The sequence below is a fragment of the Camelus ferus genome, chromosome 35, assembly GCF_009834535.1.
Source record: "Camelus ferus isolate YT-003-E chromosome 35, BCGSAC_Cfer_1.0, whole genome shotgun sequence".
Lineage (NCBI taxonomy): Eukaryota > Metazoa > Chordata > Mammalia > Artiodactyla > Camelidae > Camelus > Camelus ferus.
Window position 1 is genome coordinate 12,463,427 of NC_045730.1, and position 27,958 is coordinate 12,491,384.

Below are 27,958 nucleotides of genomic sequence, written 5' to 3' on the forward strand. Positions count from 1 at the left end.
TTATACATGTTAGATTATGCAGGAGAATGTGGAGAAGACAGAAGCCCACAGATAAAGAAGCTTTGTTAATGTTGGACAGAGAGAGAGTGTTCAAAACATATTTCTGATAACTACTTCATCAACTGTACCATTTTGCTCCTCTGCATCACAGAAATGGTTAAGGTGTAAAATATGTCAAAGGTCATGAATGCTCTAATTTGACTGCTACAGAGCCTGGTTGTTAACCTTGACAATGCTATGAAGGTATGTGGTGATATTATACTCACTTCGTAGAAGAGAAAAAGGAAATGGAGAATGACTCACCCACTTTGCAACACTAGAGGAGACTGGGAGGAAAGTCAAGCCCATGGTAACTATCAAAATAACATTTGTCCTACATTTGATGAAGTTACCTGTCTGAAAGGTGCCCCAGGGTACAAACCCAGTGGGCCTCATTCCCATGGATCACAATGTGAATGGTTCCTCCTGGGGGTTACTCAATGGTGCAGCCTTGGGCTGGCACCTAACACCTAATTTGTAACTGTCATTGTATTTTTTCTAATTATTTCATATCTCTAAGTCCATTGTCCATACACCCACATAACATTAAAACTTTGACCGGAGGCAGGATCTAAAGTGCATACTTTATAAAAAAATTCCCACTGGTACCTCAAATTGAATTAGATTTAAAATAGATAAACTGGTAAACAACAAGTTCCTACTAATAAAACTAATAAGTGAATCGACTATACTTCAACTTAAAAATTTTAAAATTAAAATAGATGAAGTGAATGATATGAAAAATAAAATATTATATTACATATGTTCTATATATGGAATATATATACTTTATAGCATACATTTATGTTTTGTATGTGTGTGTGTGTATATGCATACACATATATACATATAAAATGGCAAGCCATGGTTTCAGGCAATGCTTCTCAAAATATGATCAGTGAAACATGCACACCAGCATGCCAGATATTCTATAAAAAGAGACACTTGTCGCCAGCATGATGGAGTGAGGAGGTATACACCTCCTCTCCACAAAAAGCAAGTAGAAAGTTGGACAAAACTATCAAAAACAACCGTTTCAGCACTCTGGAAATCAACCAAAGGCACGCACCAAACTGAGAATCATTTATTCATGAAGACATGGAACGCCGGGTGGAAACAGCAGAGGTCTGCGGCATTCTTGCCTGAGAAAGCTCCCACTTCCGCCACTACCCCGGTCAGCTCCGCTGTGCAACCAGGCGGTTCAGCCACGGCGGGGCACTGCCCACCTGACCGGGGGCCCGCTCAGCTGAGACGGCCGACTTGGTAGCATGGGAACAGCGAGGGCCAGGGGCGCCGTTATCCTGAAGTAGAGGTCCCGTCTGAGCAACTAACTGGCAGACTAGTCACGGAGTTGGTAGGGAGTTCTGGGAGGTGACAGTCACGGGAGAGGGGCACACAATAAACTCTTCTCATATCCCAAGTTGACCGGAAGCTATGCACGTGCACAGCAGAGACGGGCGTGAGCCAAGCCACCCACGCATCCCCGGAGGGTGGAGCCTGTGAGCATGTGCAAGAGAGACAAGAAAGCTCAGTGGAAAGTACAAGACAAAGATAAACAACAAGGTCCTATTGTAACAGCCTGTAATCGCCTATAATGAAAAAGAGTATGAAAAGGAATATACGTATGGACTGGAAATAAATTAAGAAAAAAAAAAAAAAAAAAGCAAAAAGAAGTTTAAAAAAGTAAAAGCCAAGAAGACTTGAAAAAGGCTGGAAACTTGAATGTGCTTGCCAGCGCCTGCATCCATTCATCAGCAGGGAGCAAAAGCCTCACGGACTTGAGGTGTTTGAGTACAATCTCTAACCAATCTTAGGCTGAAGACTAAGCTATTCAGACACAGGCATGAACCCTGGTGAGTGAGGCTTACAAAGAAAGACAAGAAAAATAAACTGCACATTTTCAGAGGCTACACGTTGTGGGGGAGGCAGTTTTCACAGACTGGCAGACAAAAAAAGAAACAAAGAACAAGGACAATGAATAGGAAATAGTTACAAATACGGGAGAGCTTAAACCAACTATATTAATAATCACTTTAAATGTGAGTGGTCTAAATACACCAGTTAGAGGCAGAGACTGTCAGAGTGGATTAAAAAACCCTAATATATGTTGTCCAGAAGAAATCCATGTTAAATATAAAGACACAGATTAAATGTAAAGGGATGGAGAATGATGTACTGTGCTAACGTAATCAAAAGAAAACTGGAGTAGGTATGTTAATTTCAGACAAAACAGATTTCAGAGCAAGGAAATTGTCAGGAATAAAGAGGGACATTGATGTAATAAAAAGAGGCCAATTCTCCAGGAAGACATAGCAGTCCTTAGTGTGTCTGACCCAAGAACAGAGTCAAAAAACTGAGAGACTATAATTCAATTAAAAATATATATATACACACACACACACACACACAAACCTGATAGAACTGTAAGAAGTAGAGGAATTCACCATTGTAGCTGGAGACTTTAACATCCCTCACTGAGTACTTGACAGAGCCAACAAAACAGAAAACCAGTAAGGATAAAGTTGAATGGAATAGTACCATGTACCAACTGGACCTGGCTGACATTTATAGAATACTTCATCCAACACCCTCCTTAAAAGATGTCAATAAGAAAATGAAAAGACAAGCCACAAACTAAGGGGAAATATTTGCAAGTCATATATTTGATAAAGGACTTGCATCCAGAATATATAAAGAACCCTCAAAACTCAATAAGAAGACAAACCAACTGCAAAATTGGCAAACAACTCAATAGGCATCTCTCCAAAGAAGATGTATGAATAGTTAACAAGCACACTAATCATTAAGAAAATGCAAATTTAAATCACAGTGAAATGCCTTTATATATCCAATAGAATGGCTATAATGAAAGGACAGACAAAACTCAATGTTGGCAAGTATGTGGAGAAAATGGAACCCTCTGACATTGCTGGCGGGAAGGTAAAATGGTACAGCCACTTTGGAAAATAATTGGCAGTTTCTTAAACTTACTGTAAAACCCAGAATTTCTCTCCAAGGAACCCACTCAAGAGAAGTGAAGAGATATGCCCACACAAAGACTTATATGCAAATGTTCATGGAAGCATTATTCATGGTACTAGAACTATGAAAAACTAGAAATTCAAATGTTCATCCAGAGGGAGGGTATAGCTCAAGTAGTAGAGCACATGCTTAGCACACACAAGGTCCTGGGTTCAATCCCCAGTAACCCCTTTAAAAGTAAATAAATAAGTAAACATAATTACCTACCCCACCAAATGTTCATCCACCGATAAGTCAATAATCAGATGTTGTATGATTTAATTTATATGAAATGCTCAGAAAAGACAAATCTATATAGAAAGAAATCAGATTAGTGATTGCCTCATGGTGGGGATTGACAGCAAATTTTGAGGGATGATAAAAATATTGTAAAAGGATGGTGGTGAAGGTTGTCCAGCCATAAACATGTACTAAAAAAATCACTGAATCATTTACCTACAATGGGTGAGTTTTGTGGAATGTAAATCATATCTTAATAAAATCATTTTAAAGGTAGGGATGGGCATTCTTGGGGCCCCACCCCAGACCACTGACTCAGAGTTTCCAGACATAAAGCTTAAGATTAGGCATTTTTTACAAGTTCACTTGGTAAGTCTCCTGTATAGGGAACTGGTAACTTTGCCAGGATGATAACTTAGTCACGTACTAGATCAGGATGGAATTAAGTCATAAATTAATTTTCAGATGAGCAAAGTAGGCATTTGTTTAAACCAGGGTGTTCCCAAACTGGTGTGAAGACGAGACACTTCTGAGAGTTACTAGGAGGGGAACTGAGTACAGAGACACCCACTACAAAACAAGAGTCAGTTTAATTGTCAAAGTTGAGCAGATTTCTTCACTTCCCACCCCTCCCCACTTTTTTTTTTTTTGCAGGAATCTGTATCTTTAATATGAATTGCCAACAGGGAAGTTTAGCAATTTGGGGAATGCCAAATTTCTCATATTTATTTCATCATAGAAACTTTTTTTCCCTCTGAGGAGCAAAACTTATGTTCCACGGAAGGCCACCTAGGGCTGTGAGAAACCCCAAACCAGATCTTATTTTAATAGTAGACTATAGTTTGAGAGAATACACAATATGCAAGTCTTATCCAACGGAAAATCTTAGAAAATCTTGAGTGAAAGAATGACATTTCCTTTTGCTTACAGACAGGCATTGATGGAAAGATAATATCCTGGGAATAGCCACCATCTAGTGTTTTTCAAACTTTCCTTTGGCTGAGGACATATTTCATAAGTTAAATTTTAACTCAGAAGAATATAACAGCTTTTAAAAAAAAATACAGGCAGAAGTACAAGAGTTTAAGGGAAAGGGTGGAGTGGGGAGCCCCAAGTCTCAGTCTGCTCCTGCTCCCCAGTGCCTCTCCCACCCCAGTGTCTGAGTCTGAAATCCACGAAGCTTGCTTTTCATATAGATGTGAGGGCTTAAGCATCTGATCTCTGCACAGGATATTAGAGGTCCATGGCAAGGCAATGGCAGGGGCATTAAGGCAGCTTCGTTAAAGGGATAGGACCTATAAATCCTGGTGCTTATGGTGGGTTGACTTGGAGGAGGTTCGGAAAATGAAGAAACGAAGGTGACTTAGGGGTTTAGAACAGGAGAGAAAAATGTTAGCTTTCAGAAAGCCAGTTGGCTTGGAAGGAGCCCGAGGATATCTATGTAGACAGGTCCAAATGAACTAGAAATAGTATTTGAGAAATAGTTCTGTGCTGTTATTTTTAAGTTGCAAATATTCCTATTTCCAAAACATTACCACTGAAAACCTAATTGTGCACACGATCTGTGAGACACGACTTATCCAAGATAAATGCAAGTTGCTGGAAAAGCCAGGGCTTTGCGGGTGTGGCCTATGAAGGCAGAGGTCACCTCTTAACCCTCCTTGGTTAACTCAAGAGTCTGTGGCAAATGTGAGACACTTTCCCAGCCCCCATTTAAATCAGTTTCTACAGGACATTTGTTATTTACAGGCTGTTACTTAGGATGTTAATACCTTCCATATGCCTCTCCTTCTTACTCTTTGCCCTGAACAAATAACCCAGTAAACAGTTCAGTTAAAGCACAGATTTATTTTATTCCAAATCCTCTGTCCTATAAAAGTTCTGTCTAACACCATACAGAAGAGACTCAGGAATAGGGTCCCCAAGTGTACTGCATGATTCACACAAGAGAGGGCGAGGCAAAAACCGACACAGGAAGCAGCACTCACCTGTCCACAATGATGCCATGAGGTATGAGGACGTAGTCCAAGTCTCCGTAATAGTGCTGTGGGTACGTGAACAAATTCAGGTCGTACCCTGGCCAATCGTCTGTAATCTGTAAGTCAAATTATTTTGGTTACAACACTTTTCATTGGAAATTTACTTTAAAACGTAAGTAAACAAGATCATCCTTTGAAAACAGAGACTAATTCTGACAATCCACACAGCATTAAATTGTATCGCTTATTCTGTCAACCTATGAGAAACCCAGTGGGACAAGGTCATTTATTTCACGCAACCTGATAAAGGACCTAGTACTGAAGTGAACAGAGAACTCCATTCCTGACTTTTGGCATCATAAGATAAAATATCAGCTTAATGTCTTACAGGTAACCTGATATTACTGTTTGTAAGAGAGCACACACTTAAATATACAATGTATATCTCAATTATAAATATTATCATGAATATATCATAAATGACATTTATGTCTGTAATTATAGGCACCCTCATATTATTGGGCTTCCCAGAGAGTTTTTTTTTTTTTTTACAAATTGAAAGTTTATGGCCACCCTGCATTGTCAGATGATGGTTAGCATTTTTTACCAATAAAGTGTTTTTTAATTAAGGTATATTCATTGTTTTTTGGACACAATGCTGTTGCACACTTAATAGACTATAATACGGCGTAAATACAACTTTTTTATGCACTGAGAAACCAAAATAAAAAATTTGTGACTCACGTTATTTGCTTTATTTTGATGGTCTGGGGCTCAACTCACAGTATCTCCAAGGTATGGCTGTGTATTAATATAGACAGTTATCATCCCACATTATTGTAATATATATATTATTACATATCTATGCACTGTGGATGCCTCATCTGCCTGGGAAAAAGTACCTACTACAAGTACATGTCTCCTGGGATTAGTGTAGACCCAAACTTCTGAGTGGCCTGGTCATTACATAAACACTTCAGAGGGATGTGCTACGGTGGGAACTTAAGTCAGTCCTGTTATGAAATGGTTGCTCCAGAAAATGGGTGTAATTCAGATAGTGGGGACTGCTAGCAAGTCTTCCTCTTACTTAGGACTGCATGTCTGTGTTTCGTGGTTCAATAGTAAAGAGGTGGGAAACAGAAACATAGTGGAGATCAAGTTTACTTTCAGATCATCAAGAAAGGCTGTGACACAGGCGTTAGGCACTCAAGCCAAAGCACAGCTGAGCCGCTGCTCTGGTTGTCCACTTCCTCCCGCACACTCCCATCAGGCACCTCTCTGCAGCTTTGAGCTCTCCAGGCCTTTCATAATGCAGACCTATCCTAATTCTCCACCCACTCCACCAACCCCTCTTGTCCTCAGACTGGTCTCCAGTCAAATCATGATCCTTCCCAGCTCTGGGTTCTGTTCATTTGTCTGTCTTGCACCTACGACCTCTCCCTCTCCATCCCCCCAAGCTCGGCATCTTCCGCAGAAACTCAGGTCAGTCCCCACTTCCTTCAAGGGGTCTTGCTGACTGTTCCTGCTCTATGATCTTGTCGCCCAAGCCCCTGGTGCCCCTCAGAGCTCTCTGCTCCTTGAGAAGACTCCTGTCCCTTCCAGCCTCTGGCTCACTCATCTTATCAGTTTTCTGTTGTCTTAAAATCCATTTTGACTTCATTTAATACTGGGATATCCCCCTGTTTTGCACCTTCGTCCTCACCCAGGACTCAAAACCAGTACTCTTTTGCCCAGGGTTTGGACGGGCAAGTGATGGACCAGCCCCGATCCACTCTCATCCCAGTTCTGGAATGCCAGCCAAACCAAACTTCTGGTACCTTCCCCCAAAGGTCTCCCTCCCCTCTCAGCAAAGGGCAACTCACCTTCCCAGTTGCTCAGATCAAACCTTGGAGTTGTAGTTGACTTCTTTCTTTCACCATCCCCCTCCTGCCCCCACGCAGCCCATTAGCAAGTCCTATCGTCAACTCCTTCAAAATTTCATCAGGATCACCTCTCAGCAGCCTACTGCCTCCCCCAGGTCTCTGCCACCACCCTTCCTCCCGGGACCACTGCTGTAGCTACCGACCTCACCTCTCTGCTTCCACTTTGGCAACACTGTCTCCCTCCCCACCCCCCACACGGCAGCAGGAGTTCTGCTTTAAAAATGTGCATCCTATCACAGCAGTCTTCTGCTCAAATTTTTTTCAAGGGGTTCCCATTTCACTCGGAGTGCCAGAGTTCTCACCAGTGCCCACAGGGTCACCCTCTCTGCCCTGTCCCTAGCCCTTGCTCCTGCCCTCCCTCCCTCTGCTTCAGCCACCATTCTCCATGATGATCCCTGAATGTGCCAAGCATCTCCTGCCCCAAGAGCTTTGCACCTGCTATTTTGTTTGCCTACAGTTCTCTTCCCCTGGATGCCCACATGGCTTACCCTTCCCTTCCTTCAAGTCTCTGTTCAAAGGTCACCTCCACAGAGAGGCCCCCCGACAGCTCTATAAAATAGCACCCCTTCCTTCCCTCTCACCCCGACAGCCTGCCCAGCCTTACTGTCCTTCACAGCGCACATTCCCACTGGGTGTGGCACGTCTGCCTGTGCCTGTGTTTGGTCTCGTCTCTTCCCACTGGGATGTTAGTTCCTCCTGGGAGAGACTTTGCCTTATTCATTGTTGAAACCCCAGTGCTCAGAACACTGACCTGGAACACAGCAGGTGCTCCAAAATGTGACATGAGTGGATGAATGGTAGTCTCCATCCACGGACTACCCCACCTTCAGTTTATCTCCGGGTTAAAGAGCACACTGTTCAGGGCTCTGGAAATTCCTATCTACCATGGGCAGGCAGAGAGCCAAATGGTGTATGACATCCGTGTATCTGAAGATCATCACATCTGCTCTGCCTCCCCCAGCAAATTGGCTGCATGCAACTGTTGAATCTGCACAGAGTGACTCTGGCTTCCACCCTGGGAACCCCCGGCGCCCTCTGTAACCATCAACAGCACAGCGGCTGGTCAGAGCCTGAACTACCAGCTGAATATGAGGAGCTTCCAGAAGATCTGCTGGCAGGCCACGATGAAGGCCAGACTGGAAGTCGGACGGGCAGCGGGCCCCAGGGAGATCATCGCAGGGCACAGCACTTTCTGGCCCCCCCCCCCGACAGACCACACACACTACCCACACCACCTCCTGGAGCCCTTCCTGTGGTGGCATAATGAACCAGTGGTCATTCCTCCCACCATGGAAATCCTTTAGTGCCCCCGGCTCTGGCTGAATCTCAGAGACTACACTCCAGTCCATGTTCTAGAGCCCAGCTCTGATCCTTACTATGTACAATGTTAGGAAAATTCCTTCTGAGACCCAATTCCCACCCATCTTTAAATGAGACACAATAAAACTGATAGGCAGCCTTATTTTTAGGATAAAAAGATAGAACAGATAATATACTTAGAGTACATTTCCAGGTATATAATCAATGCTTAATAAATGATGTCAACAAAAAGGAAAAGAACGATAAAAAAGACAAATAAAACAAACCTACAGATAAAAACTGTACTGGTAATCTGCTCAGGGGCAGCATGGAGTAATGGTTCAGAGATTAGGTCAGAAGTCTAACACACCTAGGGGTGAATTGACTAGCTGTTTTTAATTAATTTAAAGATGTGACACTAACCTGTTTGCCAAAGTCCCATTACCCGAGTTAAAGCTGCAAATTTAAAAGTAGAAAAATGTGTTTCTCTAAAACCATTCTATAAGCCAAACCTGCCTATTTCCCAAGAGTCTGAAATAGTGAGTTTTCACTGTAGAGATAAAAGACAACCAGAGATAAAGGAACCACTGGTTTATCCTTAATAGTGCATGCAAATTGCACTGTAAATGCGTCCTAAACCTGAGGGAACAGGGGCTGTTAGGAACTGCAGATAATTGTGTTATTCATCTGCTTTTTGAACAATCAAAACAAGAAGTCTTTAAATAGTTTCAGTATCACAGATAATATGCTCTAAGTTTATTCAGAACAATGCGTTCTCTGTTCAAAGACGCAAAACATGGCCAAGCTGGGGAAGTGACAAACACATTAACCGAGCCGTTTTATACAACATCCAAGCCCCAGAACTCCTTCGGACTCTCTTTTCTTCATTTGAAGATATATGGAAAACCTTCTTTCTAAGTTATTAAAAGCAAGTTTTGCTTAGAATATTTCTTACATTATTTTCCAAGTTGTCTCCCCTCAGGGAGAAAAATAGTTAAGAAAGACATACAAAAAGCCAATCTCTGCTCCTGTCTGCTGCTAAGCCCCAGCCTCTGGGCCCCACTCTCTCCTTCACGCAGTGACCATGGTGGCCACCAATTCCAGGTTCATATCCACCCGTCCACCGTTAGAGAGGAAGGGAGTCTTATCCCTCAGCTCTGCTTCTGGGAATCCCAGACAAGAACATCAACTGGCCCAGCTGGGGTCACTGGTCCAGCCCCCGGAGCCGGGGAAGGAGGTGCACCGTGATGGATGCCTCAGAGCCACATGGAGAAATGAGCTGACGTGGTCTCCTAAAAGAAGGGCCCTGGGTTCTGCTGCCAGAGGCATGAAGGAGGCTTAACAGAACAAATAACATCTTGTACCCCACAAGCTTTCCTCTTCCGTGCTGGGTTCTACACCTGGAAGGTGAAACTCACTACACCTAGTAAAGTTGTGTTTTAGATGGACTATCTGATTCCTGCCACATTTCTACTGGGGGTGGGGGTGGTGGCAGAAACCATAACAGAAACAGAACCATTTTAGATTTTCTCTTTCTTTTTATTCCTACCAAATTCACATGGGTAGGTACTAACTATGGTTCTTTTGATAATGGTTCTGTAAAAACAAAACATATCTAATATTCTGATCCCCAAAGGCCAGATGGGTAGAGATTTTTTTTCTCTCCCCAAGAAGTAACAAAGAGACACCAACCGAGTGGGAGGTAAGGGGGACACCGGTGACCAGTCTACCCTGAGCCAAGTTTGTGAACTCAGGATCTACATCTCTGATGTGGCAATTGGCATTTGTTCCCATTTACTGTTAATCATCTACCAATGTCCTACCTCCCCAATTCAGCTGAAAGCCATCTGTAGACAAGAGCCACCTCCAGTCTCTTAACATTCCTTTCTTTTACACAAACTGTACTTCTTGGTTTATGCTTAAATCATCTGGCTTTATGCCCTTTGTCATCTTCATTGCTAAGTTCCTACCAACTCAGAATGTTCTTCTCTACCTCATTTCCAGACACTCCAGTACCAACCTGGACGATCATTCTAGCATCTCCAACTTATAGCAACTTCATCTACCTTGGCTCAAAGGATTTCATCTCTATTCCACCTCTGCCACATCCAGTCCACCACAGCAGACCCACCTCTGAGATTCTTCCCTGGAATCACAGCTTCCTAAGCAGCCAGTGATGGAAAGCTGGCTTCAGTTCCTGCTTCTACCATTTGCTAATCATGTGACACGGGTGATTACTTATCAGTGCCTCAGTTTCCTCCCCTGTAGAATGGGGATTGTAGTAGCCCTACCTCACAGATTTGTGAGGATTACATGAATCATACAGGAAAACCAGACACTAGGTGCTCAATAAACGCTTGCTATTATTACCTGCCCCTTTTTTCACCAGTACTAAAACTTCCCTTTGATCTTTTTCCCACCCATCCTTGGGGGCTCTCTGTTTTCCCAGTGTACACACCCCCCCTGAGCTATCCTATCCCTCTCTCAACCCTAGATGCCATTGGCTCCCACCAGCACCTTGAATTCATCCTGAATTTGCCTTGCCTGCCCATATCCAACTTGAAGTTAATCTAATTATCCCAAGTTCTACTGGAGGGAATGACACGAATGCAGGGACGATCTCCAATATACCTTGATTACTTCCAACCTCAGTGGACCTTCTCCCTTCCCCCCTGCATCTTTCATCAGATTACCTTGCTTTCGAAAGGGCTTCCTTTAACACCAAGAGCCTGAGCTATTTAATTTTCCATCATTTGCTTCTGAGACTTTAATGATCTACTGTTCCTGTTAGTCATATCAATTTACCTCATTCCTTTTTAAGAGAATCCATTATTAAATAATAGTACTATATTTTAACCATTCCACTGATGGAGTAATTGTTCAGAAGATTCTCATTACTAATGGGTTTGCAATTGTCTTTTGCATCTTGATCCTACTTACTCTTTCTGCAGCATCTGACCCTCCTGATGACCTCCTAGCCCCCTCACCTCCACAGAACTCTTTCCTAGGCACCTGCCACCCTGTCTGCTCTCTGCTGCTTTGTATCCATTCTTGGTCTCCTTATCTGGCTTCTCCCAGACACTGCCTCTTACATTTGGGAGTTCCTAGATTTCTACCCTTAACAACAGTTTTACATTCCCCCCACCCCATGTTCACTGTGCATCCCTATCCGCTGCAAGCATCAGATATTTTTCTATTTGCTGACGATTCCCAAAGCTATATAATCACCCTCCTGCATTCCAAATACGAATTTCAAATTGCCTCCCAAGCATCCTGACTGTAAGCCTGTAAGCTTCACAGGCATGATAGAGTCAGCTTGTCCAGAATGGAACTTAATGATTTCCCATTTTACATTTTCATTCTCCTTCAACTCACCCCACTCCTAGGACTGACCATCATCTCCATGGCAACTGGAGCGATCTTTTTTTTTTTTTTTTAAAGCATAAGCTGGATGTCATGATTTCTTCTCAGAAAGTCTAACGACTCTGTGCTGACTTGGCGTCCCCTCCTCCAGAGTCTTCACATAGCTACCTCCTGCTTAGCTTTCAGCTCTTGGCTCACATGTTACCGCCAAGAGGCCGCCCTGACCTTCTGAGCTAAAGCAGCATCCCCAGCCCTCCTCCAATCACCATCTCCTTGCCCTCTTCTCTTTTCATTGTGCATATCACTAGGAACATATCTTCTTTGTTTATTTGCTTTCACACTGCTTGTCTCTGTTCCCCTCTAGAATGTAAGTTCCATGAAGACTCGGTGTTTTCTTGTTTCGCCAGAATCTGGAACACCACCTGGAACCCAGCAGGACAGTCAATATGAATGGAATAAAAAAAATAAATGAACTGCTCTTTTAAAAAGGAAAGGCCTGGCTGTGAACTGAGTGTTGGGCAACACAGTTCAACCTGAACAGACAGTTGGGTTAGAGTGTGAGGTGCTTCCCAACGGGACCCTCCTACTCCTGTGGTCCCTTCACCGTCACAGACAGATTATCTGTGCTTTACAGGCTGATCTCTGAACCAAGAATCTTAATGTAGCAAGTTCGCCCCACCCACCACCCTTACCCCGTTTCACTTTAAACCTGCCACATTAAAACCACTACCTTCCACAGAAACTGTTCTCTACCCAGCAGGTGCCAGCGGCCACAGGGCAAGACCAGGTTTGATTCCAGGACACGGAGGGATGGGTACCCACTGAATGATGGTTGACTTTGAGGGGATTCCCAGGGATAAACAGGCTGAGGTCTAGGACCCCATCATCCCACATCCTCTCATCCGGACACACTACTAGATATATACATCTTCTCCAGCTGGCTTAACGGGCCCAGCCTGCTGTGTTTCCCTTTTGCAGAAACTGACGGCCGCTCGAGCGGCGCCAGGGTGTCCCGAGCCCGTGCAGGGGCCCCACAGAAAGTCCTAGCCCAGGTTCCAAAGCCCAAACTCCGTCTGCTAGAGCCACTTTATTTCCTAGCTTTCCTGGAGAATCCTCAGTTTCCTTTTTGAAAACCAAACGTAAAGCCCGCGCTGGAGGAGTCGGAGGGCAGCACAAAAGTGAGGAGGCCTGCTGGGGTCTTCGCAGACCCGCTCCTCGCCCAGAGGTGACGGTGACTCCTGGTGGCCAGCAGGAGTGGGGACCCGGCACTGGACAGGCTTAACGCTGGAGTATAGGATTCCTGGCGGGGCGAGGGGGGAGGAGAGAGGGGTGCGGAGGGAACACTGAGAACACTGGGTGAAGGGATGCTAAGTGTGGGGTCGGACTGGGCGCCGGGGCGAGGGGGAGGGTGGAAGCGATCCGGCCTGGAGGGAAGAACAAAAGCTGTGGCCGGCTGTCACCCGAATGCCCTTCGGCCCTTTAATCTAAAAGCAGGGGGTTGCCAAGAAGGGAGGGGAGGGAAGAGCGCGGGGAGCGCGCGACTCGGCCCCGAAATCGGAGTTTGCATTTACCACGACGCCTCGCTCGTAGTCTGGCGCCTCCTCACTACTCCCGGCCATGTTTCTCCGGGGAAAGCGGGAAGCAAAGAAGGGAACGGGAAGGATCCGGGAGGGTGATGGGCCGGGAGGGGGTGGGGATGGGGCTGCCCCGCCCCTGGCCGGCGGACTGGAAAGCGGCGGCGCGCCGAAGACCCCACGCCTGGCGCGGGTCCAGCGCCTAGGCCGGCGCCCCCACCCCTGGCTGGTCCTCTGGCGGGGATGCGGGGCCCGAAGCGCGCCGCAGGGGTGGGGATGCGGGGCCCCGAGCGCAGAGCGGAGGCGCGGGGCGCAGCTGCCGAGCAGCGCCAGCCCCACCTGAGCGCCGGCCCCGGGCGCCCGCGCGCGTCCCGTGTGGCCACCGCCCATCTGCGAGCCCCGAGCCCCGCCGCCTGCCCCGCGCCCCGCGGGGACTCGGGAGACCCAGGCTGCCCGCGGCTCGGTTTTTACAGGAACAGAAAGTGTGCCCAGGTCCCCCGCCTCCTCAAGTCTGTCGTCCCAGCTTTCAGGCTAACAAGGTCGTTGAATCCTTCCTGCTGACTTTTAGGCACTTTAACTCCAGTAAATCCGTGGAAGAGCCAGTGGTATAGGATGTGCTCGAAGTACAGCTGTGGACAAAACTATGATGTGCTTTTTTAAAGCTTTGAACTGCCCGGCTGGGAGTCTGAAAGAGCTGTGCGGTGCTTCTCTGAACGGTGCCCGCGGTTACAGGATCTGGACTTGGAAATAGGGCCTTTCCTTCACCCCTTTCAGGGTAAACAGAGAAACGTTTAGAGGTTATCTACTTTACCACTTTTTAAAGAACTCATGGTCAGATTTTAATTGTTTCAGGTTGCATCTTAAAGCAGTAGCTCTTCTCTGATTAGAAAGCCTTCTTTTACGACTCTTTTATTAATTCAACCCCTGGTCCCAGCCTTCCCCCAACGACGGTCCTGGTTCTTTGTCCATTCTTCAGGGGCCCTGCTCTCCCTTCATCTGTATTCCCTGCCCGGGTCTCTGCAGTTTCGCCTCATCCTTTGCAGTCCTGCTCTGGTTTGAAGCCCAGAGCTGAGCGCGGTTCTCTGACTCAGGCCTCTCCGAAAGCCTATTTTTTTCATCTTCGGGTTCTGGCACACGGCAGGGAGAGGAGTGCTGATTTTGCTTGGTTTGAGGGGAAAATAGTTATCAATCGGTTAATGTCACTCTGGGTTGGAAAAACATTAGTCATTCAGACGTGGCAGTGCTCAGGCCTGTTTGTCGTTGGCCGGCACAGTGGAAGGCCGGCAGTTCCGCGGATGGCTAAGATTTGGCGCTGTGCTGGCCTGCTGGCTCCCATAAACTGAGTGATGGTGTTTCTCACATGGGTAAACATTTTCTCTCAGTAACTGTTTGGGGCCTTGTTTGGGGCCATTTTTATAGTCTGACACACTTCTTTTCTCAAAGGTTAAGGACCATCTTCTATTTTTATTGTCAAAGACCAAGCCGAGGAAGCATCCTCACAACCAGTGTAACTAAAAGGTCCAGGAACTGAAAAGTGATAATCAAACTTTAGGGCTCAGAAGACTCTCTTGGGGAGCCAGCCACTCCCCCGCCACCAACAGCAGGTCATGGTGGAGAAGCCCTGTGTTCAGACTCAGAAACCTGCACTGCTAAGACACTCAGATGAGTGCGATGCAGTGGTTTGCCAACCATGCCTTAAGGGATACCACTGTCTACAGCTGCAAAGTCAGATTTACCCATAAGAGGCTCAGTGTGAGTACATGGGTCTTAGGGACAAGTAACTTCAAAAAAAGTTACAGATGTAGCTGCTCTACATCTAGATGTAGAAATCAAAAAGCTACCACCACGTGCCCAGCCAGGCACTGTGGAAGATGTAAGGGAAATGTCGATAAATCTTATTTCCTTAGAAAGGCCACTGATGTAAATGTAAAACCCAACAGGTTCCCAATGGAAAAAAAATGTGACTGACTTGAGTGGCAATAGGAATCTTATGAATGCACACTCAAGAACGTGCTATCATGTGGAGAAAAGGGAACCTTGTACGTTGTTGGTAGGAATGTAAATTGGTACAGCCATTATGGAAAACAGTATGGAAGTTCCTTAAAAAACTAAAAATAGAACTACCATGTGATCCAGCAATTCCACTTGTGGGTATATATCCAGGAAAAAATGAAAGCACTAATTCTAAAAGATATATGAACCCCAATGTTCATAGCATCACTGTTTACCATAGCCAATATACAATGGAATATTACTCAGCCATAAAAAGTATAAAATGTTGCTATTTGCATCATCATGGATGGACCTAGGGAATATTATGCTTAGTGAAGTAAGTTAGAGAAAGACAAATACTGTATGATATTACTTACATATAGACTCTAAAAAATAATACAAATGAATGTATATAGCAAAACAGAAACAAATTCACAGATATAGAAAACAAACTTGTGGTTACCAGTATGGAAAGGAAAAATGAGGGGGCAAGTTAGGGGTACTGGATTAAGAGATACAAACTATTATGTATAAAACAGATAAGCAACAAGGATATATTGTAGAGCTAGGGGATTATAGCCACTATCTTATAATAAATTTTAATGGAATATAATCTGTAAAAATACTGAATCATATGCTGTACACTTGAAACTAAGATAATATTGTAAATCAACTATACTTCAATTTAAAAAAAAGAACATCATATAGAAACTAATATAGGACATCCTAGGAAGAATACAGAATGATGCAGTTTTTTAAAAACTGCAACTTATTAAGTCCACAAATGATAAAGGCTAGAGAAGGTGTGGAGAAAAGGGAACCCTCCTACACTATTGGTGGGAATGCAGTTTGGTGCAGCCATTGTGGTAAACAGTATGGAGATTACTCAAAAGACTTACCATGTGATCCAGCTATCCCTCTCCTGGGCATATATCCAGAGGGAACATTAATTCAGAAAGATACCTGCACCCCAATGTTCAGAGCAGCACTATTTACAATAGCCAAGACATGGAAACAACCTAAATGTCCATGGACAGATAAATGGATAAAGAAGTTGTAGTATATTTATATAATGGAATACTACTCAGCCATAAAAAATAATAAAATAATGCCATTTGCAGCAATATGGATAGCCCTTGAGAATGTCATTCTAAGTGAAGTAAGCCAGAAAGAGAAAGAAAAATGCCTATGATATCATTCACATGTGGAATCTAAAAAAAAAAAAAAAAAAGACAAATGAACTCATTTATAAACCAAAACAGACTCACAGACATAGAAAACAAACTTATAGTTACCAGAGGGGAAGGGGTTGGGAAGGGATAAATTGGGAGTTCAAGATTTGCAAATTCTGACTGGTATATATAAAATAGATAAACAAGTTTATACTGTATAGCACAGGGAACTATATTTGATATCTTGTAGTAGCTTATGGTGAAAAAGAATATGAAAATGAATGTATGAATATTCATGTATGACTAAGCATTGTGCTGTACATGAGAAATTGATTGTAAACTGACCATAGTTCAATAAAAAAGTAATAAATAAATAAATTAAAAAATTGAAACTTTTTAAAGTTTTAAAATTGAAACATTTTCTTTTTGTACTTTGATAACATTTTGTATGATCTGATTATACCTCTATACTTTGGACAGTATTAATGTAATACAATATATATCTCTGATATCACAGATAGTATTTGCAAGAACTGTTACCCAGGAATAACAACAACTCATCTGTCCAGGCTTTATTCTTAATCTTGCATATGAGGATTTAGAAGCAAAAATTCTTTTTAAGTATCAAATTTCTATTATGCATTTAGCTCAATGGCTTTAGACTAGGATTCTGATTTTTCTGGTAATAATCCATATGACTTTAGCCAATGAGACTAAGCCAATTATATCTACAAGTATGCCTCAATTTTCTCATTGGTGAGAGGGGGCAATATATTACTACTCTACTGCATATGAAGACAAGATTACCACAAGATAACATGCAAGAGAATCCTCTGAAAAATGCTATAAAACTGGAAGGTGTTATCGAGATGTGGTGAAAATGTATGACCAAATGTTTATAAAGTTATTTGGTGGGAAAATGACTGGACAATTGCCTCTTTAAGATGGACGTAGGATGACCAATCAGGGACAGTCAGAATCTAGGCACAAGATGGGACTGGTATGAGAATGGATACAGGAAAAAGAGAAAATTATTAAAGTAATGGAATTTTCCACTAAAAAAAATAACATTTTAACTCAGATTGTCCATTTTTGGATATCCCTTTGAAGTAGCTGTAAGGATAAAGACACACATCTTTACAAAGTTAATAACCAGCAAATATGCTTGCATTTTTCTGTCATTCTCTTGATCCCCTTTTAGTTGGAGTTTCTTGCATTTTAAATTCCAAAATTATCTAGTGTCACTACCATGATGAAAACACAGGTATTTATGTTTACCTGAATTCTCCACCAGGCTAAAGACTTTTGTCCTGAAAGTGTATACTGACCATTTGACAGTCTGGTAGTTCGTTAACTTTTGCCAATATTAATCTGTTATTGAAGGAGTGATTCAATCTGTGTACTCAGTTGTTCAGAACCAGTCACTCAGTGACACCAGATTCGAAATCCGGAAAGGCATTTCATTTTCTCTCAGTCCTGAAACATGAAAATAAACAAAAAATGCTCAGGCCGGGAATTGTGTTGAAATACATAAACATGTGAAACTTAGTGACTCAGATTGTTAGTCACAGAGTCACTGGTTGGAGTCTGGATGAAATCCATTGTGAACAAAGGCCAGTAATAATGATGATGATATTTTGCTTTTTCTTAGTGCTGAACAAAAACCCTTCACAAATGTTACAAGTACAAAAAAAAAAAAAAAAAAAAGAAAGATACTTTCTTCCAGATATTCAGGCTAAGTAAGAATCTTGCAACCTTTGAGGTATTTTTATCCCCTCTACATAAATACAGAAAAAAATAAGAGTTGCAAATAATTCTAACACAAAAACAACTTAAGCAAAAAGCCTAATTAGTATTCAATTAGTATAGTGAACCCTGTTTCCTGGCCTCTTGTTTGAAGCAGAAGGGATTCAATGTGTAATCTTGGAGGTAAAAAAAAGAGAGAGAGAAAAAAAAAAAAGGCTCGATAGCTGTTCTTACAAAGAAACCCAGGAGCTATATTCATAATTATATTTTGCTTTATTATACTTTCATTGGCAATTAACCTTCCACTGAAGAACGCACAGAGGGTAAATTTAAGTCTGTTCTTTTGCAAATAATGTCAGGCATGAGTAATCGCATCAACAGAAAGCGCTGGGCTGCTTCAGAGATATCCTCCCACTATCTCCACATCTGACCGGAACAGGAGTTGGAGAGCTTCAGAGTGAAGGAATAATGTGTCCATGTGTTCCTCCAGATCTCAGAGTCCTGGCAGCCGACCTCAACTCTCTTGGCCACCATAAAGCAGTCATTGAAAGGACACAGCTGCAGGAACTAGAGGCTAAGGACTAAATAAATCCACAGGGCTTGAGGCACAAGTCATGTACATGACCCTAACACAATACCTTGTGGTTGTGAATGAATGAATTAGCATCTAACGGTGCTGCGGCAGCTTATGCAAAATTAATTGGTGCTTCAGCCAGTGCTGAGTTTCTAATGGAAAGATGTCCTCTTCAAACACACACACACACCCCCCAAGGATGAAAACTTTTGCTGATAAGGATCAACTAGAATGGGAACAGAGCTGTTTATTATTTTGGCTGAACATGGATTCAGATCAGAGGTGATGTACAACGCCCACTGGCAATTGATATCCCAGGAACAGATGCCAGGTTCTGGGTTATATTTCAGAGTTGAGGTGTGGAGAGCTTGGAAAAGAGTTTGGTCAGAAGTGGTTTGAGGTCTGAAGTTGTCTCACATGGGAAAAGACAGTGAGAAAGAAAAAGACTTGGACACTGACCTACCTACAGTAATACCTCCCAAAGTGTGTTTTATTTCACTTTTCTTTATCTTTGAAAAAAGATGATGTGATTCATTAGGTTTGAGGAACAATGAGATAAGCAAAGTTAAACACTTTCATCTTGTGGAATTTCTGGGAGCCTTTAATATGCCAACATGCACTGTCAATATTAAAGAAGACTGTAGCAAAATGCTGTGTTTCCCAACTTTTTTTGGGCAATGCAAACCTTTTTAGAGGATGTTTTATAAAAGTTTTTTAAAAATTGCCTTATTACAAAATACTTAAATTTATACTTGTTATCATGAAGTAAGAAATCTTATATGGATGGCCTTACAGATATATTTGAAATGACTAAACATTTAAAATATAACATTGTTTTCCAACTATGCATTGGCATTTTTTTTTTTCTTTTTAAAAATATGCACTAAGAATATAAATGGACATGGCAAAGGCCTTCCTCAACCTCTGAAAGACATGGCTTTTCAATTTGTGCCATTTTTTAAGTTGACATGAAACTTTGTGTTGTCCTAGAAGACAAGGAACTTCCACACTGATCCCCAACATTCTCTAGCTATGAACACAATCAGCCTTCAGAGTAGCAAGAGACATGAGAGCTACCTCATCGTGGCAATTCCCTTTGGTCTCTCCCAATGATAGTGCGGTGGCATCCAAAGGCCATTGTTTTTAGACACTGCCAGCATATAGAATATGCAGGTAAACCAAGAGGCAGAGCTGGGATGTGATGTAGCAAGTCATATCAGGGCGTGGGCTGAAGGGGCTCTGGCTGCTTCTCTACCACAAGCAGGACAATAGGAATCTATTGCAATGTTCATGTTTAATAGTCCGAGGTTTGCCCTTGACGGAGCTGAGTTCTCTGTGTTTTCTAACTACGCTCACTATCTCAGTTACACCAGTAGGATTCAGAGCAAGTCAAACCTGACTCACAGAGGGTCAGATTTGCTAAGTTTTAGCAATTCTGTTCATAATTTTTAATTTTTTGTTTTTGTTTCAGCTTTATTGAGGTATAATTGACAAATAAAAAATTGTATGTATTTAAGGTGTAAAATGTGGTAACTTGAGATACACCCATACATTGTGAAATGATTACCACAATCATGCTAATTAACATATTCATATAGTTATCACATAGATTTCTTTGTGTGTGTATGTGTATGTGTGTGCGGTGAAAACACTTAAAAGTCTATTCTTCTAGCAAATGTCCAGTGTACAAGACAGTATTATCAACTGTAGTCACTATGGGGTACATGAGATGGCCAGAACTCATTTATTTTATACCTGAAAGTTGGTACCTTTTGATCAACGTCTCCCAATTTCCACTCCCACACTCCCCGTCCTTAGAAACTACTACTTTATTGTCTGCTTCTGGGAGTTTACTTTTTCAGGCTTTATATGTAAGTGAGAGTATACAGTTTTTGTTTTTTTGTGTCTGTCTTGTTTCATTTAGCACACTGTCCTCTGGCTGCATCCATGTTATCATAAAAAGGAGGATTTCCTTTTTTATGGCTGAATAATGTTTCACTATATAGATGAAAGAAAATATAATTTATATATAAAAAGGATATAATACATTGTATGGAATATATAATGGAATACATAATATAAATATAATGGATAATACAAAAATTACCTTATATATTATATTCCATTAGATATAGATACAGGTATTTCACATTTTCTTTGTCCATTCATCTACTGATGGACACTTAAGTTGCTTCAGTATTTTGGACTTTATGAATAATGATGCAGTGAACATGGTAGAGCAGATATCTCTTCAAGATACAAATTTTGTTTCCTTCAGATGTATACACACAAGCAGGATTGCTGGATTATGTGGTAATTCTATTTTTAATGTTTTGAGGAAACTCCATACTGTTTTCCACAAATTGACTGTAACAATTTACATTCCCACCAAAGGTGTATGAGGGTTCCCTTTTGTCCACATCCTTGCCAACATTTATCTTATCTGTTTGATAATAGCCACTTTCAGAGGTGTGAGGTGATATCTCACTGTGGTTTTGATTTGTATTTCCCTGATGATTAGTGATGTTGAGCACCTTTTCATACACCTGTTAACCATTTGTGTATCTTCTTTGGAAAAATGTTTGTTTGAGTCCTTTGCCCATTTTTTAACTGGGTAATTTGGTGGGGTTTTTTTTTGGCTATTATGAGTTGTATGAGTTCCTTATGTATTTTAGAGATTGGCCCCTTATCAGATAGATGGTTTGCAAATATTTTCTCCAATTCTGTAGGTTGCCTTTTATTTCATTGATTGTTTCCTTTGCTGTACAGAAGTTTTTAAATTAGATGAAGTTCCATTTGTTTATTTTTGCTTTTATTGCCTGCTTTTGATGTTTTATCCAAAAAAAAATCAAGACCAATGTCAAGGAGTTTTCCTCCTACGTTTTTTTCAAAGAGTTTCATGGTTTCTGGTTTTACATTTAAGTCTTTAATCCATTTTGAGTTAATTTTTGTTTATGTTGTAGGATAAGGGTCCAATTTCATTCTTTTGCATGTATATATCTAGTTTTCCCAAGACTATTTATTAAAGAGATTGTCCTTTCTCCATTGTATATTCTTAATGTCCTTGTCATAAATTCATTTGTTATATATGCATGGATTTATCCTGGGCCCTATATTCTGTTCCATTAGTCTACATGCCTGATTTTATGCCAGTACCATACTGTTTTGATTATAATAGCCTTGTAATATAGTTTGAAATCAGGAAGTGGGCTTCCTCCAGTTTTGTCTTCCATCAAGATTGTTTGACTATTTGAGGTTTTTTTGTGGGTCCATATGAATTTTAGAATTGTTTTTTTCTATTTCTGTGAAAAATACCATTGGAATTTTGAGAAAGATTGCATTGAATCTGTGGTTTGCTTTGGGTAGTATGGACATTTTAACCATATTAATTCTTCTGATCCATGAACAAGGGATATCTTTCCATTTATTTGTGTCCTTTTCAATTTCTTTCATCAACGTCTTATAGTTTTCAGTGTTCACATATTTCTTTCCCCTCCTTAGTTAAATTTATTCCTAAATATTTTATTCTTTTTGGTGTTATTGTAAATGGGATTCCTTCTTAACTTCTTTTTCAGATAGTCTGTTGCTAGTGCATAGAAACACACGTGATTTTTGTATGTTGATTTTGTATCCTGCAACTGTACTGAATTTGTTTATTAGCTCTCTTGGTGGAATCTTTAGGGTTTCCTAAATATAAGATCATGTCTTTGGCAAAGAGAGAAAGCTTTACTTCTTTATTTCTGAGTTAGATGCCTGTTATTTCTTTTTCTTGCTTACCCTGGCTAAGATGTAAGCAAGTACTATGCTGAATAGAAGTGAGAGTGGAGACCTTTTTCTTGTTCCTGATCCTGGAGGAAAAGCTTTCAGTTCTTCGCTACTGAGAATGATGTTAGCTGTGGGCTTGCCAGATACAGCTTTTATTATATTGAAGTACATTCCTTCTGGACTTAATTTGTTGAGAGCTTTTATCAAGAAAGGATGTCGAATTTTGTTAAACGCTTTTTCTCCATCTATTGAGATGAACATATGATTTTTATCCTTTATCCTGTTAATGAGGTATATCATGTTTATTAATTTGTGTATATTGAACCATCCTTGCATCTCAGGCATAAAACTCCCTTGATCATGGTGTATGGTACTTTTAATGTGTTGTTGAATTTGGTTTGCCAGTATTTTGTTGAGGATTTTTGCATTTATAATCATTAGGTTCATTGGTTTGTAATTTTCTTTTCATTCACTGTCCTTACCTAGCTTTGGTAGATGGGTAATGCTGGCCTCATAACAAGAGTTTGGAAGTGTTTCCATCTCTTTACTTTCTTAGAAGAGTTTGAAAAGGACTGGTATTAATTCTTCAGTAAAAGTTTGATAGAATTCACTAGTGAAATCATTTGGTCATGGGCTTTTCTTTGTTGGGAGATTTTTGATTACTGCTTCAATCTCTTTACTTATTTTTGGACTGCTCAGATATTTTATGTCTTCATGATTCAGTCTTGATAGGTGTTTATTTCTAGGAATTTATCCACTTTCTCTATGTTATCTAATTTGTTGTCATATTCATAGTAGTCTCTGATATTTTATATTTCTGTGATATCAGTTATAATGTCTCTTTTTTCACTTATAATTTTATTTACAATTATATTACTATAAATTTATTATTTTATTGATAGTATTTATTTATTTATTCTTTTGTCTTGGTTAGTTTAGCTAAAGATTTGCCAATTTTGTTCATCTTTTTGAAAAACCAACTCTCAGTTTTATAGCTCTGTTGTATTGTTTTTCTGGTCTTTATTTTATTTATTTATTTGTGCTCTTCCTTGCTATTTCCGTCCTTATTCTAACCTAAGGCTTAGTTTATTTTTTCCAGTTCCCATACATGTAAAGTTAGGCTGTTTATTTGAGATCTTTCTTTTTTCTTATTGTAGGCATTTATTACTGAAAATTTCCCTCTTACAATTGCTTTTGCTGCATCTCATAAGCTTTGGTATGTTGTGTTTCCATTTTCATTTGTCTCAAGATACTTTTTGATTTCTTCTATTGGTTGTTCAGGAGTGTGTTTAGTTTCCATGGAGTTGTGAATTTTTCAGCATTCCTCCAGTTATTGATTTGTAGTTTCATACCATTATAATCAGAAAAGATATCTGATATAATTTTAATCTTTTAAAATTTGTTAAGATTTGTTTTGTGGCCTAACATGAGACCTACCCTGGAGAATGTTCCATGTGGGCTTAAGAATGTGTGTTTTGCTTCTGTTGGATGAAGTGTTCTGTATACGTCTGTTAGGTTCATTTGATCTACAGGGTTACTGAAATCCACTGTTTCTTTGTTTTCTGTCTGAATGATCTACCCATTATTGAAAGCAGGGAATTGAAGTCACCTATTATTGTATTGTTTATTTCTCCTTTCAGTTCTGTTTAATACTCACTTTATATACTTCGGTGCTCCAATGTTGGATGCATATATATTTACAACTTTTTTTCTATTTCTTTGAAAAATACCACTGGAATTTTAATCAGGATTGCACTGAATCTGTAGTTGGCTTAATGAATTGACCCATTTATTATTATATAATGACCTTTTTTTAACTGAAGTATAGTCAGTTTACAACATTGTGTCAGTTTCTATAATGACCTTCTTTGTCTCTTGTGACACATTTTCATGAATGTCTATTTTGTCAATATAAGTATATACACCTCTGCTCTCTTTGGTTTACCATTTGCATGGAATATCTTTTTTGATTCCTCCACCTTCAGCCTGTATGTGTCCTTAAAAGTAAAGTGAGTCATTTGTAGGCAGTATATTGTTGAATCTTGTTTGTCTTTTTAAATCTGTTCAGCCACTTTGCATCTTTTGATTGGAAATTTAATCCACATACATTTAAAGTAATTATTGATAGGTAAAGACTTACAATTTGTATTTTGTTAATTGTTTTCTCACTGTTTTGTAGTTCCTTTGTTCTTTTCTTCCTCACTTGCTGTCTTCCTTTGTGATTTGTTGATTATTTATAGTATGCTTTGATTTCTCTTTCCTTTTTTTAATTGGAGTATAGTCAGTTACAATGTGTCAATTTCTGGTGTACAGCATAATGTTTCAGTCAAACATATACTTACATATATTTGTTTTCATATTCTTTTTCATTATAGGTTACTACTGATTCCTCTTTCTTTATCTTTTGTATATCTATTAGAGGTTTTTTCCTTTGTGGTTACCATGAGGCTTACATAGACTGTCTTAAAGTTACAACAGTCTATTTTAAGTTGATAAGAATTTAACTTCAATTGCATGCAAAACCCTCCCACTTTTCATCTTTTATACTGTGTGTCCACGAGCATATTATTGTAGCTATACTTATTTTTAATACTTTATCTTTTAATATCCATATATATTAAGTGACTTACACACCATCATTACAGTATTAGAGTAGTTTAAATCTGACTATATATTTACCTTTACCAGTGAGTTTTTAAACTTTCGTATGTTTTCATGTTGTTAGTTAGTGCCCATTTGTTTCAACTTGAAGAGCACCTTCTAACATTTCTTATAAGGTGGGTCTAGTGGTGATGGAATCCTTCAGCTCCTCTATTCTGCCATCTTGCTGACCTATAACTTTTTAAATGTATTTTAAAATTTAAATGTATTTTTTTCACTTTAAATTTAGTATGTATAAGTTATTTTATATTGGAAAATATGGAGAAATGGAAATACAATATAAAGGCATTTTAAACATGTTTGGTGTCTTCCAATTTTGTGATTCTGGAAAGTTTATCTTACATGGTTGTGACTAAATGCTTACTCTGCGATGCCATGTTTCTCTGCTTCATACTCTGAGTAAAATAAACATATAACACACGTGTTTTTCCACAATATAACAAACTCTTTATAAATAGCACTTGAAATGGCAATGCCATCATTTATTTTATCATTCCCCAATATATTTTCATTACTTCCAAATTTTTATTTTATAAAAATATATAAATAACTATGTTTGTGATAAAATATTTATATGCATTTTAACTATTTCTGGAGGATAAATTCTCTAGAAATGGAATTTCTAAATTATAGGGTGCAAATATTTTAAGGCTCTTGAAACATAGTTCTAAATTTAGCTTGCAATATTAATATATTTCTTCAATGGAAAATGATAGTAAATTTCATGGGCTTTTTAACTGAACATGAACACAGTTTTATTGCATAAACACTTTGAGGTTTGAGTGAAGAGAATTAGCCAACGTATGTTAAAAGCTTAGTAACTGGAACTAATAAGAAAAGTCAGTTTGAATTTGTGATTAATTTTTAACTATAGACTCCTTTAAAACAATGTGCTTTTATTGTTTTTAGCCCATAAAGCAATACCTAGACTAATGAAAAGTTTATGGTACTCTGTCTTAGCCTTCTTGGCTCCAAGTCAGGCAGACTCAGCTTTAAAATCAGACTCCACCACCCACCACCTGACCTTGGGCAAGTTTTTTTTTTTTTTTTTTTTAACATTTCTGCCTTATTTTCTGCATCTGTTCAATGAAGATATATTAGTTCCTACTTCTTAGGGTTACCCTGAGACTTAAATAAAATAATGTGTTCAGAGTATCAAGCCCTTAAGCAATACACAGTACAATTTATCTATTATTAAAAAAAAATTTTAAATGGAATTCCTAGTCAATTAGAATTTCTGCATTAATAAACAGATCAGTTGAAAAGTTTTAAATAAGCCTACAATCTCCAAAAGTTTCTTCATGTAAATAAGCTAACATTTTCCATCAAATTACATTTGCTGTGTTACCAACTTTACATTTATATACATATAAACTTTATGTATATGTCATGTATGTAAAACAAAAGAAAAGCCTCTGTATAATCAGTAAAAATAGTGATGGATTCTGAATTACTTAAGAGGTCTAGTTTTTACTTATTCCTTTATGATTTTTTATTGTACATTAGAAAGAAAAAAATGAGGCTGATTTAATGCTCTCCATGTTTGGAATCTGAAGGATAACAATAAAAGCTAACTTCAAAATTAATGAAAACACTTCAAATAAGATTCCATCAAACATAAATACATTTATAATCCCAATATTTATAACTTACACCTAAGGAACAAGTATAAATGGATCAAATTAAAAAACCACAATATTTTTCTAAGTGTCTCTGTAAGGAGCGACTGGGGAAAGTCTTTTAGTGAAAAGTTGTCCCTCAGGGCAGAAGTGGGCGCTGTGTTAGTATTTGGGTGAAGCCATGTTCTATTTCTACAGGCCATTTTAGATGATATTTTGTTACTGAAGTCTGTGGTTTCCTTGCTTTAGCAGTCACTTTATCTCATATTCTACACTATTTCCTAGCTCAGCAAAGCTATCATGATCCATTTGATCTTGAAGCCCAGGCCAACTTTGTCATTATTGAAACTTGTCTCTTGGCTTGAGAAATAACCTTTAGATTCTCTTTGGTTCATACCAAACCTAAAAGTCGCACACGTGAGAAATTTTCAACACATCTTTAAGATCATTTAAAGGAATAGGAGACCAGAAAAATCTAGTTGGGATGGTAAGGCCAAATGTAACCAAGAAATAATTTTTCTCACTCTAGGATTGATGTCATTGGCTTTTTATTCTCAGATTTTTCAGCATGTTCAGCACAATAAGTCACAGACTATAGACCCAGGTTACCTTTTACAGAAAATAAAGGAATGAGAGATGACTCAGGCTTCTCTGTGGGTCTGTGGATTTTGCCAAAGCTTAAGTTTTATAGACACATTGTCTCAAAAATCATAAATGTCACACCTGGACCTTGTAGTCATTACCTTTTCACCTTCATAGTCAAGTCCTATTACTTTTTATTAAATTGAGGTACAGTCAATTACAATGTGTCAATATCTGGTGTTCAGCACAATGACCCAGTCATGCATACACATACATTCATTTGTAAGTCCTATTACTTTTTATACTATGATTTTTTGGTACCTGTGGCCTTTCTTCATTTTTTTTTTCTACATTTCTTTTTTTAAGTCTTAAAACTAGTTTGTGTTTCTGAGTTCTTGCTTTTGGCATAC

General features: G+C 39.8%; 1 protein-coding gene across 2 annotated transcripts in view; it reads right to left on the reverse strand.

The window, feature by feature from the left end:
* The window catches only part of PRTFDC1 (phosphoribosyl transferase domain containing 1), an 83,079-nt gene extending 69,080 nt beyond the window's left edge, over positions 1 to 13,999 (reverse strand). For both annotated transcript variants that reach the window (XM_032473574.1, XM_032473575.1), the window contains exons 1-2: positions 13,435 to 13,999; positions 5,289 to 5,395 (exon numbers count right to left, since the gene is read on the reverse strand). In XM_032473574.1, the coding sequence (XP_032329465.1) occupies positions 5,289 to 5,395; positions 13,435 to 13,827 (500 nt within the window). In that variant the 5' untranslated portion in view covers positions 13,828 to 13,999. The remainder of the gene's footprint in view (positions 1 to 5,288; positions 5,396 to 13,434) is intronic.
* Between the last annotated feature and the right edge of the window lie 13,959 nt (positions 14,000 to 27,958).